Source organism: Arvicola amphibius, chromosome 9 (genome assembly GCF_903992535.2).
Source record: "Arvicola amphibius chromosome 9, mArvAmp1.2, whole genome shotgun sequence".
In the NCBI taxonomy this organism is placed as follows: domain Eukaryota; kingdom Metazoa; phylum Chordata; class Mammalia; order Rodentia; family Cricetidae; genus Arvicola; species Arvicola amphibius.
Window position 1 is genome coordinate 24,669,038 of NC_052055.2, and position 20,023 is coordinate 24,689,060.

General features: G+C 45.1%; 1 protein-coding gene across 1 annotated transcript in view; it reads right to left on the reverse strand.

Annotated features, from left to right (window-relative positions):
- Asap1 (ArfGAP with SH3 domain, ankyrin repeat and PH domain 1) overlaps positions 1 to 20,023 on the reverse strand; it is a 282,884-nt gene that overhangs the window by 195,945 nt on the left and 66,916 nt on the right. The window contains 1 exon segment of the mRNA XM_038342734.1: positions 14,403 to 14,529. Coding sequence (XP_038198662.1) covers positions 14,403 to 14,529 — 127 coding nt within the window.

Below are 20,023 nucleotides of genomic sequence, written 5' to 3' on the forward strand. Positions count from 1 at the left end.
GCTGACCTTTCTGAGGCCGGCTGCATTTCCACACTGGAGAGGGAACCCCAGACCGTGCTCCCAATACTTCAATAGGGGGAGTGACAGACAACTAAGGCTACCAGAGAAGCTCAAGCCAGAAACTGTGTTTGTAAACAAGGAATGGTTTGGCACATCTACAGAGAAAATAATGGCACAGGCTAGTAAAAAGGTGGGATCAATTCCAAAATATTTTAAGAGATGTTTATACATTTTCTAAGTTACAGTATTTACTTTCTAATAATTTGGTTTACAAATTTAAACTACCATATGAACTCTAAATGAATAGTACATACATCGAATAAGATTATAAAAACATCAACAGATGAAAAATGGCAATTAGGTTGAAGTCCTGTGCCAAAGCCACCTGCCTAGGAGTTCTCACAGATTATCAATATAACATGATGCTTTTCCAGTATTGTCCTCAGTATAACAAAATGAATGGACTCTTCTGAGAACTCCCGCTGCATGTCATACATTCTGACTGTGAACTGACTTCTCTGAACCATCATTTCAGCAGTGGTAAGATGATACACATGAAGGTTCTTTATAATCTAAAGGTGTCACATAAAAGTAAGTGCTGAAAACCTTCTCAGCCTTCAAAAAACAAAACAAACAAAACCACGCCACAGATGTGCCTTGTGATGACAGGTAGTAAGAGCGAGCCAAATCAGGTAGTAGCTTTGAGTAGATCAAGAGAACCAGGGAGGGGACTAAGACAAGAGGGGAGTCAGGAGCAGGAAGGGGCCCATGAAAACCACAAGGTTCAACATGGTGTTACTCTTTACTGCTGGAAAAGTTCCATCTCACTGGCTTCTAGAACTTTCTAAAACAGCTTTGTTTGTGACAAAAGCCATGCCAAGGCTCAAACACAAAACAGAGTCAATCACTTAAAACACAAGAAAAATACACGAAAGCTCTAACTTGAGGAGCTTCAGTCTGGCTTTGTGCCCCGAAGGTCAGCAGGCAATGGTTGTGAACCCAGGGCTGATGAGCAATCTTAGTGATCTGGAAAATGAGGCAGGTGACTTTATGACCTCTAAAGACTCCCTCTGGCTCTACAACTCCAGGACTGCATTATTCCCTTGGAACTCAGAAGCCCCACCTCACATCATCTCAGTTTCCCAGACAGCTTCTCCAGATTCTCCCATCCTGAATTCCACCCCACTCAGGGCTCACACCCCTCAGTGTGCATACATGCAAGTGTGTATTTGGTTTATTCATTCAGAAAGTCATTCACCTGGGGACAAACAGAGGAATAATGAAATCTTCTAAGAACAGTAACTGGATAGACCTGAGGACAATAGCTCAACCTCAGGGGTCCTATGTGAGAAAAATCTGGAGACTGATTAGAAACACTGTTTAGAGTACTCCCCCACACAACTGTGAAGAAGAATGGGTATGTGTACAGCAAAAAGCTACTTCCCAGGGAACAAAAAGCTACCAGGTCCTGAGAGGCAGAAGACAGACTAACATAGCAATTTAGCAGACAAAGAGTCAAACAAGGTTAGGCCCTAGGGAAACAAGGACTACAATTCAGAAATAAACACACATTAATTCTCACTGGGCAACAATTTCTGCGGGTGGAGAGCACGCCCCCCCCATGCTGCCTTCAGACTAGAAGCCTTCTAGGAGAAAGGGTAGAAGTAGAAAGTAATGATCTCATTAGTCGGTGTTTCTGCATTCATACTCTTGTACCTGGAACATAAAATGCAGGACACATATAAACTATAAAGTTAAAAATGTTTGTCCCATATCTACTTTTGTAACCTGCTATGATGCAATATGCTATCAGGAGTCAAAAGACCTGGTTTGAACCTCAGCTCTACCATACAAGAGTTGTTCAACTGGGACAGACTAAGCATCTATCTCTCCTTATCCAACCTAAAGGAGTGTTAAGTATTTACAGAAAAAAAAAAAACTTAACAGTGTGAAGTTCCAGAGAAAAGCTTAATAAATAAACATTGGCTAGTACGACATGACAGTTCCTGAAGGCTAGACACTGCTCAATCATTTCAGTGGATAACGCAACACTGCCAGAAACCTTCAGAGCAAGGAAATGGTACACAGCCCACTTTCCCTTGCATGAGAGATTTCACGGTTGTTTGTGTTTCAGAGTTGAACAATATTTAACGTGACTTTGGTCATGATGTGTGCTGGGGCTAACAAAACAAATTAGGTCTCTACGTCAAGTGACATCACATGTTAGAGCAGAAACTGAAGTGGACCCTAATCACCCACCACACAGCTCTAGAGCAAAGCAGACATACAGTAACAGGATGCTTGGCTGGGCACAGGACACAGAAGTCCACTTCGATCCCCAAAGTGACGAAGAGTTCAAGTGTCAGTGTCAACACTCTTGCCCATTAGTCATGCTCATCCCAAGGAAGCCCACATCAAACACCCATGGTGTCTAAAGCACACCAGTGTGCTTGCCTGAGCACCAACTGTGGGAGAAAGGAATCTGCCCACTGCCAGACTTCACGTCACTCATCCTCTGAAAAATTCCAAAGTTTTCACTACAGAGTTGTGATTTGAATCTCTGCAAGTCTATTTCCACAATTGGTAAAAAATTATCAGAGGAGGCTGATAGATTAAACAGTACAGCATCTATAGTTTACTGTGCGGTCCAGTGCTAGATATACAACTATTTCACGCATGACTGGGTTTACAAACTTTAGGAAAAGTTCTGGCACCAAGAAGGGAATTTATGTAGCTATTTATGCCAAATATGAAATAGAGGGGCAGCGGGATTCCAGAAGCAAACAAGGAGCCCCAGGGAGCTTTGCATTGTTTGCTATGAGCTTGGTGCTGAGACGAGTGGCACACTTCTGCCAACACTTGGAGGCAAAGGAAGGAGGATGCAGTTCAAGGTCACCCTTGGCTACACAGCTGGTCCATGGCAAGGCTGGGCTATAGGAGACCATCTCAAAAAAGAATAAACACATCCTAACAAGAGTTTGCCTTAACCTAAAGATGTGCCTTTTGGCTGATATCCCACCAGGAAAGGTGCTCCTGAAAGCATACACAGAGAGGCTCAACATCTTCAGAGGCTGTAACTTAAGAGTGATTCTCTGAAATTTTTAGAATGAAGAAAGTACACATTATAAAAAAAAAAAATACCCCAAATGCTACAAACTTAAACATTACCAATTCACCTGACAAAGTGGACAGGGCTGCTTTAAAAACTCAAATGCTACCAGTACGCGGACAAGGTAGACAGGGCTCCCTATCCAAGAGCCAAAGCTCAGAAACAAAATCTTAAAAAAAAAAAAATGCTGGGTCAGCCTTCAGAAAGGCATGTTAAAGTCACCTTCATTTCCCTTTCTGCAGCCCCACCCCCAACACACCTCCTTTCACTTTCACTGGGAACAACAGGAGCATGGGTGGGTGAAGTGACAGATGCAGTGGGACAGCAGAAGTCACTCTGCACGGTTCTGGTGGGGATAAGTGTTTCTTCCACATCCTAGAAATGAGCAGAGTGGTGCTGAAGTGACGGGATTTCCAGCAGTAGGACTTAGGTCAGCAGCAGTGCAGCTTGGAGGGGATGCCTCCAGGACTCACTTAGTGCTCATCAGAGCATCCCTGACCACCCTCTTGGCTTCTGTCAATGTGATCTACCCTTCTGTACAGCCCACTGTGATGCCATCCACTTCAGTCTCTACCAGAGCACATGCTTCACTTCCCAGAACTGCGAGCTTACACCTTTTCCCTTTTCAAGACTCCCAGCCTCTGATGAAGAGCAGCAGTGTACTACCTGCTGGACACACACAAGGTACTGGGCTCAGTCCCTAGAAATGCAGCCTCACGGGCTTTATTAAGGAGTTTTCAGCCACAGAAATGTCTTGTTGACTTAATAATCAGAAGGAAAAATGTTTACACAGCAAGGGAGATTCACTCCTTACTGTCCATGAAAGCCAATCAGAGAGTAAAGACAGGAGGCCATGGAACCTAAAAGGAGAATCTAGCAGTGGCATTTTTCTAAACCAATACAATTTCTAATCTAATTTCATTCTAAACATTTAACACTTAACCATTACACCCACAGCTCTCACCCCTCATCCAAAAAAAAAAAAAAACCCCAGCTTTTTTGTTGTTGTTTGTAGCCAATAGAGACCGTAACAGAAAGCTACAACTAGTCAAAATGCAGTTGTGTACATCTATAACACTACCCCTACACTTAAGATTCAGGGACATCACAGACACGGGACTGGAAAGACTGCATGAAATCCCAACAACATGGTTGCCTAAACAAGACCTGAACGATGACATCAACAGCTGACAAGTCAAAGTGGACGGAGGAAATCTCTTAGATGAAGGGCTACAGACAATGACTACTGAGGGAAGGAACATCTGTCTTCCTCAGGGGCGAGGCCCCTAACTGATTATCTAAACCCAAGTAGTCAGCCCTAAACACACAGAGAAAGAAGCAACACTAAGAGGACATAACAGGTCATATTTATATGTATGTATACACAGACCAATAATAGAAAAATATAAAAATGTGGTAGGAATGGCTAAAAAAAAGAAAAAGGTAAAGAAAAATATGAACATGAGTAAAACCATCACTGCACTTCACCAGCACATCATGGACAAGGCTGTTCTAAAATCAGACGAAAAACTACTTCTGTGACTATCCAGTGGTTAACATTTATGGCCCTATCAGGAAAATTAAAACAACAACAACAAACAAGCTGAACCTGAATAGCTTGATTCAGCAAAAACCCATTTTCTCTTGGCTCTGTTTCACATGGGTTAACACATGCATAGCACTTCTTTAAGATGAGTCTGAGGTGGGGAAGTCAGAACTCGCCGAGTCATCTAAGCCTCGTTCAGTCATCTGTAAAACAGCCTTGGAGCTGCTGAAAATATTAAGGCGAGCAGAGGATGTCTGTAGAGCACCCGACACAGTGCTCACTGCACGAGATGCTTAATTATAGTGGTCACTGAATCTGACTTTGTTCCAAGGCTTATATACAAAATGCAGAAGCCTTTGGGCAGTGGCAGTGTTATTTAACTTGGTACTGTTCCATGCTCTGGGAGGCAATGTGCTTACTTGCTTTGCTTTGAAAAATATTACTATTATTAAAGTAGGAGCAGCTGCTGGTCCAGCAGTGAACAGTTCTTTTAATTTGTACTTTGTGGAAATAAGGAATATCTAATTCTATGTAAATACTACTAATATGAATAAATACCACAATAAGAAGGAAGTAGGATTTATTGAAAAATAAATGATTAATGCATTATAAAAGCCCCCCCCCGGCCAATTTCTTAAAAAAGGGGGGGACGACTTATTTTTTCATGTGTAACTGGGTAGTAAGTTAACTCCTCTAAGACTTGGTTACTTCACACCACGAGCAAATCAATCAAGCCAAAGAGAACCTAGTTGCCCTGCCTAGTCTTCCATCCACGCTGGGTACCCATGGGAAGATTACTGAAAGAGCACCATGTCATCACTTTGGACTAGACTATTGGTCTTTCTTGACCACATCTACAAAGCTAAAACTGGGCAGCACAGTTCTCTAACCACAGCCCTTTACAGTGTCCCAAATGAACACAGGGTAGAGGGGTAATGAGAGACTTCAGAGGAAGTGCAGGAACACTCTTCCAAGAGTCACCAGACACCAGGCATTTACCTGCCTCACATTATCTACTGCTTGCTTCTGTCAACATAAGGCTCTGCTGTCTCCATCCAATTCTTACTTCGATGAAAGCATAAATGGGAGGCAGGGAACCTGGATCTTGGTCCCAGTTTTGCTATGTCTGCCGCACAGGGCATGGACATAGCCTCCTTTTGTTCTCTAAGGACCATCATATCATGAAGGGTTAAGAGGGAAGGCTTAACCCTAAGAGGTCCATCATCTTGCCCAAAGCTGACCAAACCAGAGGTGATCTGCTGATCCAAGCTGGGACACTCTGAACGTCTCTATGCGATCTGCTTTTCTCACAGTAGGGCAACAAGATACCAACTGGTATCAGGAGGTTATATAGGGCCAGCGTTATGTATCTGCCAGTAATCTAGGAGTTGTACTGTCACTGCCTGCCATTTTTCCTCTCCTGTTCCATAAACTATTCTACAAGCCTTCCCAATAAATCCAAATGCTCTTTAACTAGTTCTAGCTGTATTTTGCTTTGCTTTACATACGTATGTATGGGGGTGAAGAGGAAGGTTAGACATCTCTAATTTATAAAAAGGGCCATATGCACCTTTGTTTTGTGGGGCCCCAATATTTTCAACTGCAAAAGGACTAGATGATCTCTAGTTATTTTTCTAGCTCTGCTGAACTCACACCATAACAACGAAGTTATAGTCACACAGCCCACTGCATGATGTGAAAGTTCACTATGGTCATCCTAGTCCTAGCCCCTGGGCATAATGTTATAGAATGCAAGGTATCTCTACTGTGTTAGTAACAGCTGGGAAGCACTTCTATTTTCTTCACATCTGGCAGGGGAAGAAAGGGCCTCCAGTAACTTAGCCAACTTTTTGCTGTCTGCAATAGTTGGCATTAAATTCCGACTGTTTTGTGGGCCTTAACTCACTGAGCCATGAGGTTCTGATTTTGCTTTCCTAGCTTCTGGGTGGCTAAATTGGGTACTGTCTTATCAAAGGGACACATATTCCAGTTCTTTGAGGAAAATTGTACCGTAGCCTCAGCATTAAAATTCAGTTCTTATGTAACTGACCGCAAACAGCACCATGGCACAGGGCTGATCAGATGGTGCTCGGGCCCAGGAAGAGTCCACTGTGAACTCATATATTTAGTTGTAACAAGCAGAGTCAGGTGACTCCTAAGTTGACCCACTCCTATTCCAAATACCATTAAAATTCTTTTTACTGAGACAAAAAAGAGACTGCAGCACTCTCTATGTCTTGACTAAACAGAATGATCCTTTTCACTTTAAAGCTCCTGCTGCCAAACCAAAACAGAATTCCTGAAGGTCTCGATGCTTCAAACTATAATCAGCAAAGCACACTGCATTCCAGGTAGGATCAAGCCATACATGCCTCTCCCAAAATGGGCAAAAGCAAATACCTGCATTCATTATGTAACAAAACAGCTCATTACCCCAAACCCCAACAAAATAAAAAAAAAAGTGTTGCCCAGAATTTGATGCATCATTGGAAGGAACCCTTTGGTTATGTGGAAGTAAACAATACATTAGCAGTGGCTGGAGAAAGCATGGACCGTGAGGCTGCACAGGGAGCCTATCAAGCTAGCCTGAGTCAGAATTAACACTGGGCACTGCTGGTTCCCTCACTGAAGGGCTAAGTATACAGCTACACTGAGCTAGCAGCTTATTTTAGATCAAAATGGCTATCACATTGCACCATAACTGGTTCAAATCTTTGGTGCTACTCTGGCCAGACTGTCATAATGTAGGTCCTTGAAGCACACAAAGTCAGCACTGTCCCATGACCTCTTCATCATCTACTAACTGTCTCCTCAATTACGCGTCAACAACCACTAGATTGCACTTACAGTACATAGCAATGGTATGGAGGATTAGAGCCACAATCCTAACAGTGATCACCAGGCCAGGCAGTACTCAGCACTTCACATACACTGACTCACTTTCATAAGGAAACAGAGACAGCAAAAGCCTAAGTAAGTTGCCCAGCAAACACATCCTGGAAATCACAGTGCTCAAGTTAACCTGGCAGGTGCTTCACCCTCATCACACCATCCAGTCGTAGAGCCTCTGTCCATTTACTTACCTGCTAAGGAACGCTCTGACCTCTCCCTGGCCTCCTGCCCTATGGGAGAAATACTGACTATAAGACTTTGATATTCATTGGCCACCAGGTTATAAAATCACTTGATGAGTACCTCATGGACATTATCTCTTTTGCTCTTCAAAAGGACACCATTTATCAAATGAGGAAACAGAGGCTGAGGCATCATCTCCAGCCCCATCGGTTACTCATGGTTAAATAACACATATAAAAGTAGATGTGCCAAGAAATCCTCAAATGACTAGGTGGCATATATGGAAACCAATACTCACAGGTGTCACAGACCCCCCACACAGACTTTGCAAATAACTATCTGGACAGTCTGAACATCCAAGATAAATGGCTTTTGATGGAAGCTTCCTAGCACAGTATCAGATGACATGGCCTCACATAATGTTTTTTAGAGAGCAGCAATCAACCTAATGACTAGCATGTGCAAAATAACCTTCCCAATTTCAGGTTTATTCCAGTCTTTTCCTAGGCGCGAGATCTAGAGAGTAGTGCTGAAGAAGACTCCCCTAGTCAAAGTACAAAGAACCCTAAAGAGTCAAGATCCCTGAATTCATATCCCTGCCTAAATTCCTTCTCATCTTTAGACCTCAATCTCCACATTGAAAGCAACAGGACTGATAAAATCTGTATGGGTCCTGGTAACTCAGTTTTACTCCACAGAGATGCAAAGCTTCAAGTTTCTTCTGGCAGACAGTAATATTAGTAAGATTACCACTTTGCTTCTCTACTTTTAGGCAGCTGTAACCTAGAGAAAGGACTAAGCAGAATTAAGCAGTTGGCTTGCTTTTTCTTCCCTTTCCAAATTTCATTTAAAAATAATGAAATATAAGCCAGGCGGTGGTGGCGTACGCCTTTAATCCCAGCACTCGGGAGGCAGAGGCAGGCGGATCTCTGAGTTCGAGGCCAGCCTGGTCTACAAGAGCTAGTTCCAGGACAGGCTCTAGAAACTACAGGAAACCCTGTCTCGAAAAACAAAAAAAAAAAAACAAAACAAAAAAAAAGAAATATATATTTTAAAAAATCCAACTTAAAATTAGATATTCTGTATTCAAGGTCCAGGTCTGTACCTACCCTACCAGAAGATCTTGGACATTTAACCTTTGAGCTTTTATGCATATATGAAAGAATAATGCTAAGATTATCTAATTGGCTTTGTGTTATGCAAAGATGAAAACAATTTTTTAAAGAAAATATCAGAGATGTATAAGAGGGCACATGGCCTTAGTGTGGAATACATAACTGAAAGGAGTATGAGCTCCGGCACACAAGGGAAGCTGCTTTCCCCATTTCTGTAAGCAAATAGTCATTGACCTTTGCTAGGTTCTAAGAAAACACACCCTAATCACCCCCAGACTGAACAAGGGGCTTGGTCTCCACAGCTTAGACTTCTACGAAGGATACTGGTATCACAGGGAAAACTGTCTTCTGTTGGTTTATCTTGAAGAGGTCAGGAACAGACCCAAATACATTTTCTCTACGTTAGGCAAAAGAGCCCACAGGACTTTATCTAAATCCCCCAGAGAAGGGCTAGTTCGTTACCGAACTAGCTCTTGAATACATCAAGATCTGGCTTTAGAATTCCTAGGTGTGAGAATCTACAGATTAGTACTAGAGACTTAACCTCACTTATCAAAGACTAGATCTCCAGTCATCAATATGAAACATGACCAAAATTACAAAGAGTAGAGGAATACGTCCAGGCATGCCAAGAATACTCAACAGTTGATATTAAGTCCAAAGTTCATTTCTGACTAGCTGTGAACCAAACACACACACACACACACACACACACACACACACACAGAGAGAGAGAGAGAGAGAGAGAGAGAGAGAGAGAGAATTATCTGTTAAAATGGGATTATTGACAATAATAGGACAAGCATTAAATAATGGTATGAATATGTGAAGGGGGCCAGAGAAATGGCTCAGTAGTTAAGAGCACTTGCTGCCCTTGCAAAGGACCTGGATTTGGTTCCCAGCATCCACGTGGTGGCTCAAAACCTTCTGTAACTTTAGTTACAAGGGATCAGAAGCCCTCTTCAGGCAACAGGCACATGCAAGGTGTACAAGATACACATGCAGGCAAACAGCAATATATTAAATAAAATCTTTTTTAAAAAGTATCTATAATACTAGCATATAATGGGAACATCAATAGCTGACAAATATTATTATTATGTGTTAATATCAAAAAGACCTTTGGCAATCTTTAATCAAATAAATGATTCTTAGCCTTCAAAACCTGAATTAAGAGAAGTCTCCAAGCCAGAGCCATACCTGACATCTAACTCCCTTAGAAAGGTTTTTCGAGGGCACCTTGTAGACACAATTACTCATCTCTGAATCCCCAGGCCTAGCAGTAGAATGCACTCAACAGTGTGTGTACTGACTAGATGGCAGACTGCAACAGATAGCTTATATTGCTGTGATGAATGTTCTATATTAATCTTTCCATTTATGAACTTAACCTTTCTGTTAAAGAAAGGTTAAGCCTATTAAGAGTTATGGGCTTTTTTCTTCAACACCATTAGGTTCCATAAACAATCCAAATAATACCTCACCAGGGCTTGGCAATGTGACCGTCACACAGATGATCCTCAAAGATGTGCTGAGCAGATTCTGCTCATAGGTCACTTACATAATTTCTCACATTTCAATCTGAAAGCTGCATCCACCTCTCTGAAGAAATATTATATTTAAATATCGCTATTAAGAATTCCCTGGAATGTGGGCATGAAGAAAAGTTAAACGACTAAGGACGTTACACACCTCTTCATGAGATTAAAACTGCAAAGTACAACAAATGGGAAGCCACATTTATGTCCTGTAAAGTGAATGAAATACGACTTTGCAGACAGCCAGTGTGTATTTTCTGTGGCAACTGTAAAGAATTCCCCAAATCCTTTATTTACTAACAAAATCTTGGAGACAAACCATCTCTTTGGGCCTCCATTTTTTTTTTCTCAGTAAAGTGGAGACGAGAGCAGCCCTTCTCCCTTCACATAGTTCTAAGTGTAGACTCTACATCAAGGATGCATGTAGCTCTACATAGCTGACTACAGATGACTGTGCATCTCATGTGCCTACAACTGGCCTTATATAGAGGGGCTAAAGACATGGGCAAAGCGTATCCCCTCCATCGGCACCAAAGTAAAATGCCAGCCTTCTATCAAGTAACCAAGCAGGCATCCAATGACTATCCAAGGCCCTAAGTATTGGCCACTTCAAGTCTTCAATGGGAGAATGCATCCCAATGTCTTGGTTCATGTTACTAAAATGCCTGCTTGCTCCTTTCTCAAGAAAACAATGTCTTCTAGCCACTTACAACTTCCAAAGGGTCACAAGCAGGACGGCATACACTAGTACGCTCTGGTTCCTGCATGAGCACAGTATTGGTTTTGTACTTTGAAAACATTTACACACCCAGATGAAACCTTCGCAGAATTCCAGCTGATCCATTCTTGCCTCTCAAAGGCAGCCAGTTGTGCCCCAGCCAAAGCGTGACTCTCTAAACCATGTGTGTCCTTCAGGACTAAAAGGGAAGCCCTGAAGTAAGCTCTTAGTCTCTTCTGTAGATCTGATTTATTTCCTAAACTGCATGTCCCAAGGGGCTTATACATACACAGCAGCATCTGTACAACATGGCCAACTGTTTGACAAGGACACACAACCAAAGGGGAAAGTGTAGATTGATCTGGGGTTCCATGCTTGGCACTCAACGGGATTTCAGTTGAGCCCCACATGTGTTAATTAGTAATAGAAACAACAAAGTCAGAAGTAAACAGGAAATTCATAACTACTAGAACTAGAAACAGGCTTGTTTTCAAACAGAATTCCAAGCTACCCAAATTACTCCCCATTCTGGAGTTTCCACATCGCCAAAAGAAAAAGAAGTACCCCCAAAAGCCCTATTTCTAAGAATAATCACAAAATAACACTTCCAAATTCTTGTAATTTTCAAATCTCTTACTTGTGGAGAATGTTCACTATTTTTTCCTTTTATTTTAGGGGCAGTAATTTTGGTCCCCTTTTCAAAATCTTCTGTTTTTTGAGACAGACTCTTCCTATGTACCCTTGGCTGGGTGGATCTCAGTCTCTGCCATATCTAGAGCAGGTCCTCTGCCCAACAATTTTTGAATTAAGGTCTTTCTGTGGAGCCCTGGATGGTCTGCTCATTAGGTAGACCAGGCTAGCTTTGGGCTTGAGGAGAATCCTCCTGCTTCTACTGCACAAGTACCTGGATCACAGGCATGTACTACCTACCACATTCAGCCTCCTATTTCTGAAGAAGCAGGTTGTGATCTATTCAGGATATCCATAATACTATATCTTCTCCATATAGGTAAGTTTGAAAGAAAAACTAAAAATTCAACTGTGTGATTATCAAACAATAAAAAACTAAGCATACACTGTATATATATATATATATATGATATATATATGGTCGCCACACACATAGAATATGATTCAAGAGTTAGAAGATATACATTGAGGAAAATGATTCCTTAACCAATACTGTACTCAAGTTTAGAAAAATTACAAATTTTTTTCTCCAATTACTGTACAATTGATACAAATGCAATGTTCACTACTATAGTTTTGGAGACAATGTATCAATATTTTCTGTCACTTTTGAGCTTTCTAGACTGGTTCCAATTCTTTCTCAAGTTCAAAGGTCTATTCTTCTACCTAACTTTGAAACAAGGGAGTGTGTGTGTTTGTGTGCACACACACAGGAAAGAGAGAGAACAAACAACAAAATCTTATTTGTTGCATTTGCATTTAAATGTAGTTAAACTAAGATCAAGGCAGTGCTTATATGACATTTACCCTATTCTATAATGTTGCTTCAATGTACACAAATACATCCACAAACAGCATCCCAAGCACCCTTATCATCTGCTGCACAAACAGGATACAGTAACACTATCTGAGTGTGCAGAAAGTTACAGTAACTGACAGCTCTATTAGCAGGCACTAAAGTTTATCTGGACGGAAAATAACCCCGCAGTTTAATCAATGTTAAACCCTTTAAAGGCGTACCCAATTAGGAATGGAAAAAGATGACCACACACTCCTAGATGAGCATGTTCTTACAACTGCATGAAGGACAGAGTCACTGGGAGGTTGAATGCCTGGCAACTCTGTTTAATCCCTAATACTAACCATGAAGCAACTGCCAGTTTACAAGGTGGGGGGCACATTACCTCTGGCTTTCCAATACATCTAGTTAGGTGATATTTCTCCATCCATTTCAACATCCACTTCCATCACTCAACAATGACTCCAAAGAAAACTCTAGAAACAACCCTAACTAGAAGAAAACATACTAGCTTATAGCACCAGGCAGGCAGGCAAGCAAGATGGGACCCTGAGGCAGCAAAAAATCTTCAGCCTTCTAACATTTGCATCCAATACCAGTTCTTTATACATTAGACAGCATGAGTAGTACCAAAAGCCAGTTCCAGACAGAAACTCAGGATTCCCTGTATTACTGAGGGCTGGCTCTGGTGGCCTTAACTAAAAAAAGAGCTTCTTGAACCTCAAATAAACCAAGCATATAATCCCTGCGGGGAGGGGGGGGGATTCTTCCAGCCTACACCGTCTTTTTCAGCCAGGGTAGGCCTGGCTGGTTAGGATGAGAGCGATGTTTTGTGGCACTGAGGAATTATGCAGAGTTTCTGGGAAACTGCCTTATTTTCGCCGAGGTTACACAGACTTATTTGTGTAGCTGTAAACCTGGGTTTACAGGTTTCTCCTCACCCACCCCACTCTAGCATTAATTCATTGAAAAATTTAAAAGAACCAGCTTTGCCCTTGCCCCTCCATGGACATCCATCCACAAGGTTTTGCCGGAGGGTCCAGGGAGCAGAGCCGTTCCTTCTGCAGCTTCTAGTCCCATCTACCAGCCTGACCACCCCTGCAGACTGCACTGGCTTCAGCTCTCTCTCTCTACAACCTTAGCAGTGTCCTGCGGATCTGGTGCAGCAGCCCTGAGCCCTAGAAAACCACAGCCACTGGAGCAAGGGGAGCGGGGCGGGGACCTGTTTGTACAGCTCTCCTTTCAACCTGGGCTTCTGCTCACTTTTGGCACAAGGGGCTAGGAGACACAGGCCCAGGGGTGGCTACAGTCTCGAATCGGAGTTCTCTTTTCTCCCTTTGGGTTTTTCTCTTTTCTCCCTTTGGGTTTTTCCACCAGCCCTTATCGCTACAGCTAAGCCTGCCGGGTCCCGCTGGGCTGCAGAGAAGTGCTTTCGCGGCCCATCTCCAAGACTCTGGCTGGTGTGACCTTGGCCACGCAGCCTTGCCTTTCTGCCCTCGGTGGCTTGACGCCATGTACTTCGTGGGTTAGGAAAGGGTCACAATGATGTGGAAGCACCGGGCAGACAGCCTGGCACCCAGACGGGGTGCAGACAGAGAGGGGAATCTCTCTTCTACTCCCCGCGTTCCGAGCTTGCTCAGTTCTTTCCTACTTTAGTCCCTGGGCTCTCAAGCCTGCAGGACCCCGGGAAGGGCCACCATCGGGGACAGCAGGGGGCCAGGGGGCGCACACACTGCCGGAGGGGGGTGTGGCTCTCCCAGACGCCCGGCTCCCCAGGGCCCCAGCCCACCCAGCTGCCAGGCCGCCGCCTACCTCCTCCAGCAGCGTGACGGTGTTCCTGCAGTTGTGCAGCCGCGTGGTGAAGCTGGACGTGGTGGGCGAGTTGTAGTCCTCGGTGGTCTCGGCGATGAACTCGGACACGGAGATCTGGTCCGGCATCCTGCCGGGGAAAGGACGAGACACAAGTGGGGGCGGGCGTGAGTCACGGCGCAGGCTCCCGGGGCCGCCGGGCGGCTCATGAACGCCACGCGCGCAGCCCGACCCGCCGCGGCGCCTGGCCTGGCGCGCGAGGAGCGGAGCGAAGAGGAGACGAGCGAAGCGAGCGAGCGGCGCGGCGCCCTTCAAACTGAGAGCGGCGCGCGCGCGGGCGGGCGAGCGGCGGCCGGGGACGCGCCTCTCCCAAGTGCACGCAGGGGCGGGGAGGGGGGGGCAACGAGGCGGGATGGGGCGGGGCGGGACGGGGCGGAGCAGACGTCGCCGCGGAGCTGCCGGGCGGCGAGGCCTGGCGGACTGACTGGAGGGCTCGCTCCGGCGGCGGCCGCACGGGGAGTGGGGGGGGGGGGCGCCAGTCACGGGGACAAACACGGAAGTGCTCTGCGCACGCGCTGCGGCCGCCCCGCCCCTTCTCCCCCGTCCCCTCGTCTCCCCCACCCGCCCGACCCCATCCGTGAGCGGCCCCCACCTCGCTGCCACACGCGCTGGTGCTCGTGCCCGTGGGGCTCCGGAACCTCGCCGCCCCCCAACACACATACATACACACCCAGGCGCCCCCGGAGCGGTTACTTCAGAAAGCTGGTTACGCGAGCGATTTTTGCAAGAAGAGAACCAAAAAAAAAAAAAAAAAAAAAAAGAAAGAAAGAAAGTTGTACGTGTTCTTTTTTAGTCCCGAGTGGGTGCAGGAAGCGAGGCCTGGAAAGCCGCCTCCTGCTGCGCGGGCCGAGGCCCGGGGGCTCAACCCCGCTGCCCTCTGAACGCCTGTCTACGTGAGTTTCTCTTTTCTTAAACCAGAGGAATGGCATCAGGAGATGCAAAAGTACTTTTCAGGTGCAAATGCTCTTTACTGTGAAGAAATTAAATTTCTTCTGAGCAAAGTACCAATTCAGCCCTAGCAGATGTCTACTGTTGTTAGTCCAAAATATCCTTCTAATTTCTCACCGCTGACTGAAGTTGATCTTAAAAAACGGTAACAACAAAAACTACCTAGGCCTTCAGAAGTTTACAGCAGTCCTTGTAAGCTTATTGCTGGTCTTGATGCAAGCCTTCTTTGGAAGGCAGGCACTGTGGCCCACTCAGGCCTGACTACTTGTCATCCTATAAGGCTAGGGGTTGTATTCTCTGGTCCTTCTGCCCACAGCTCAGGGACCCGTGGTGACAACTTGTCTTGGGTGGGGACTGGCAGGGAGAGGAAGATTTCCTGTCAACAGCAAATGGTTCACCTTCTAAACTGCCAACAAATTCGGAGATGACGGAAGTCAGGTAGGTAACATCCCTGCTGTCCTGGAATTTGTCCTCCGCTAGAGGGTCACACAACTAACAGACAGGCAGTACAGTGGAGAAGGCAGATGGAAGTAGGAAATGACAAGGTCGCACAGAAAGCATGCTCAGAGAAGGCTTCTGTCACAGTGAGCAGAAAAGGAGAGGGAACCACATAATATCCGGTTGGCTGGGAATCGTGGATCCCCAGCTGCCTCACACGAAGGTGGAATATAAGGACACTCACTCAGGGGGCTGAGTTAACATCTGTGGGTATACGAAAGGCTTGCTTCCTGCATAGGAAAAAAAAACCAAGACGGTTTAAAGGGTGTGCTGTTTATCTCCCTGGCGTGGCCAAATTGGGTCTGCACTGTGCCTCAATTCCGGTTCTTACCAGTGCTCTCCAAGGCAGCCTACTAAAAGAGGGAATTTCTAAGGAAATGGGAACAAACAGATGCTTCCCTAGCAAAGGCAAGCGTGAGAAACTCACCTTTTAAAATGATAAAGTAAAAATAAACAACAGTACTTTCTTCCCTTAATACTTTAAAAGTTTGGTTTAGGACACGTGGAGGGCGAAGCGCTTAGAGAGGAGACCGGCAGGAGAAGGCTAGCAGCTGAAGAAGGCTGGTGACTCTTGAGGGTCACTGGGGGAACTCAGGTGCCAAGGAGGTAAACTGTAACTTTTGAAGTATAAGCCACGAGGAAGGAAATCCTACCTCATTTTCCACAGCATCTGGAAAGTTCTGTCAAGTTGGAACAAACATGACCCTTACATGCTAGGACTAATTGAGCTCCTTGAGCCCATGCTCCCTCCCCCACAATAATTCCAGACTCCCCCACAGAGCACTGAGAGAAAATCAATGAGCAAAAAGGACTTCCCTCCAAAAGGACTGACTTATCTTCCCCTGGGCTGTAGGTGAATCTGGGCTTCGAAATGTGCAAATGTTGTCCCCCTCCCCCTCTTCTTCTGAGCTGTCCCCTCCTGCCTGTCATTTCTACTGGACTGGTGGTACACCTCCTCTATATCTGGCATAAGCGGGTAAATAGGAACCGTTACTCAGAGCCTAGAATTGGTGAAGCAGTGTGTCTGTTCCCAGAGGCCTTGGATTCCACGGCTTTCTCTCCTCATAGAGATGCTGTCACCTTGGGTTTGGATGCCATGGTTTGACATAAGAGGGGAGGTGTGTCAAAATGACCACACAGAGCCCTCTCAGCTGGAGCTAATTTGGGCCTACACTAGGCTCTGCAGGTGAAAGAAAGATTATTACAGCAAGTTAAGCTCAGCAATGGTAAGCAGCCAGCAAGGATTTCTTTCTCGACTGAATTCAGCAGAGAGCCCCAAACCACGGCCGTCAATTGCTGTTTCAGTTTCCTCGGAAGATTATGTTATGAACCTGCTCCTCCCCTGCCTCCTCCAGCCAAGAAAGGAATATATGAACAACGAGATATTGTGCCTGAGTAAGTATACACCTCCTTGGACTGGTCTGCAATTAGAAATTTCAAAGCTTCGCACCTCAACCCAACACTTCTGGGGTTCATGGGCCATAATCCTCTTTAAATTTGAAACCATGCCCTAGTGCAAACCATCTGTACTTCCCATTTTCTCAAATACCCTGAACACCATTCCTGGATATCTGACGTAGGCAAAACTGAGAGGCTGGGTTTCTTTACAGGGAGATGCCCAGAAATATACACTACCCTCTCCAAAACCAGAGGGGGGAAAAAAAAAAAACACCACATGCGCATAGACTCGGGCTTCTGCACAGTAGGCTTTATATAAAGCTACCATCATCTACGTTGTCGTCATTATAATTCCCCTCAGAGACTGTTCCTACCCCTGGGCCTCTCATTCTGCTAAGCCCTGCTCACAGCGGCAGGATAGTTGCCCTGCAAGGATGCTTTGTGTCTTTGACTTGAGACAGCAAGAGCAGGAGTAGCTTGTCCTTCTGGGCGCAGCAATAGCACTGGTGGCCACTGTCACCTGGGAACTGATTCTGAGTTACACAAGCCTCACTCTCCCGTCTACTTTGGAACCAAAGGAGCTCACGGCAAGATGGCTGACAATAATCAAAAGATGGGACTGGAGATGAATAGGCAAGGGTGCTCTTTAAGCCTGAAACCCCATTGCTATTCTGAGCTACAATGTTAGGCAGTCACAGCACTCATCAAATCCCTCGTGGAGCCAGCAAAGGGAAAATGCTCCAAGTTCCTGGAACTTGAGTTTGGCCACTCTGTCTCTGACCTTGTTTTCTCCTATGTAAAATTAGGGTCATCGGATTGTTACTAGAAATGAGAACAGATGTGGATATAGATGTTGACACAGAGTGAATTCCCTTTGAACAGTTCCTGTGTGAAGCATGACTCTAACTATGTCTCCTCTCATCCCACAGCTCAGATATCTCTAAATTAGTCACCTGGAGGATGGACGAGGGTGAACGGGGGAAGGGCTATGCTAGAATTCCCAGAATCTGGAAGCTCGGATGTGAGAACAGGAAGACTTTGGAAGACTTACTTTTTGTTTCGTTTCGTTTTTGAGACTGGGCTTCTCTATGTAGTCTTGGCTGTCCTGGAATTAGCTCTGTAAACGCAGAGATCTACCTGCCTCTGTTTTCTGAATGCTGGGATTAAAGGCATGCACCGCCACTGTGCGGCTGATTTGCCATAAGAGGCCAGACCCCTTAGTGATGGTTCTGGATTTGGGAAGTAAATGAACAGGGTCTAATGTCAACTATTCATTAGGGTCTAATGAATTCCAGTCAGGATCAAAAATGAATTATGACGGCCAGCATGAGAAAGCACCATCTCTGATAACCCGGGTTCAATATCCGTCAGCCACAGTAGGAGGAGCGCACAACACCCTCAAGTTGTTCCCTGACCATATGCCTACATGGCACACATGCACCCAGGTTGCACATGCACAGATGATTTCTTAGAACCAAAGAGCTTACAAAGAAAAATGGCCTAAGCCAGGCAACTTCTAGAGGCTATAACAAAGGATTCCATTCTCAGGAAGGAGCACTCACTGATGTAGGAGTGGATTCCAAACAAGAATGACTTAGGTTTGCATCTCTGCCACGCAACAGCTACCAGACCTTATTACTTCTCTGAGTCTCAGTTTTCATATCTGTAAATGGGGGTAATTACAGCACGGGGCTGGGGTGGGGAAGGGGACCGACACGATGATGATGATGACAGTGCCCGTCTACTAGAGTGGACTTAGCCAGGCCTCAAACAGTCTGAGTAGAGGTCATTCTCACGGGACCTTGAAACCCTTTAAGAGGAGACAGAAATTCTGATCTCTCTAGCTGACTTTCTCTTTTTGAATCCTCACGGCAACTTCATATGTAAGTCTGAATTACCCAAAGTTTAGCACAGAGAAAACCAAGCCTGGGGGACAAGACAGGACCCTGCTACCTGAGCACCTAGCTTTGGCCAGCACCGCACCGACAGTATGTAGGCAGTACTTTAAACCACCACTCAGCCCTAAGGTGCAGCCACCACTGTGCCATGAGCAGAGACACAGTGAACTCCCACTCCGAGTCTGTAACGCCTGGCAGACCTGCGACGTTGGCCTCTTTACTGCATGGAGCTGGACGGTGCTGCTGTCCTGGATGCAGTGTTCCCCCGGCACAGGCAACAGGGAAAGCTTCCTTACACGTGTCCCTTGTTAACTCGTGTCAGCCTAAAGAAATACTACAGAAAGGGAAAGGCCTTTTGGACCAGGAGTGACTCCACGTGTTTTTCTATTAGGCTCATGTTACCCTGCTCTCCACGAAATAACGGCTGTTTTCTTCCTGTTCTTTGTACAAGTGTTTCCCAAGTGCGCCCATACAATTCAAGTAATTTTTTTTTTAAAAAAAAAGGCCTGTTCTAGTCCCGATTGTACTTAATTTACTTTAAATATGTCACGTGAAACCACTAGGGTGTTCTCAATAAGAAGGGAGCATGGTTTGTGCAGAGACACAAAAGCCCTTCTATTCTACCTGTTTCTCACTGTTCCCTCGAAAGTAGCGAGGATGGAAAAGGCCTGCAGAAAGCTCAGAGCATGAATATCAAGTGAATGAACTCAGGAATATATTTCTCTTCTGTCCAATAAAAGAAGAGTAGCAATCAATAACTGTGATGTTTCCTGTGCAGCTTGGGCTGCCGGGTCATTGCAGACATGGCCTCACTTAGCTCTC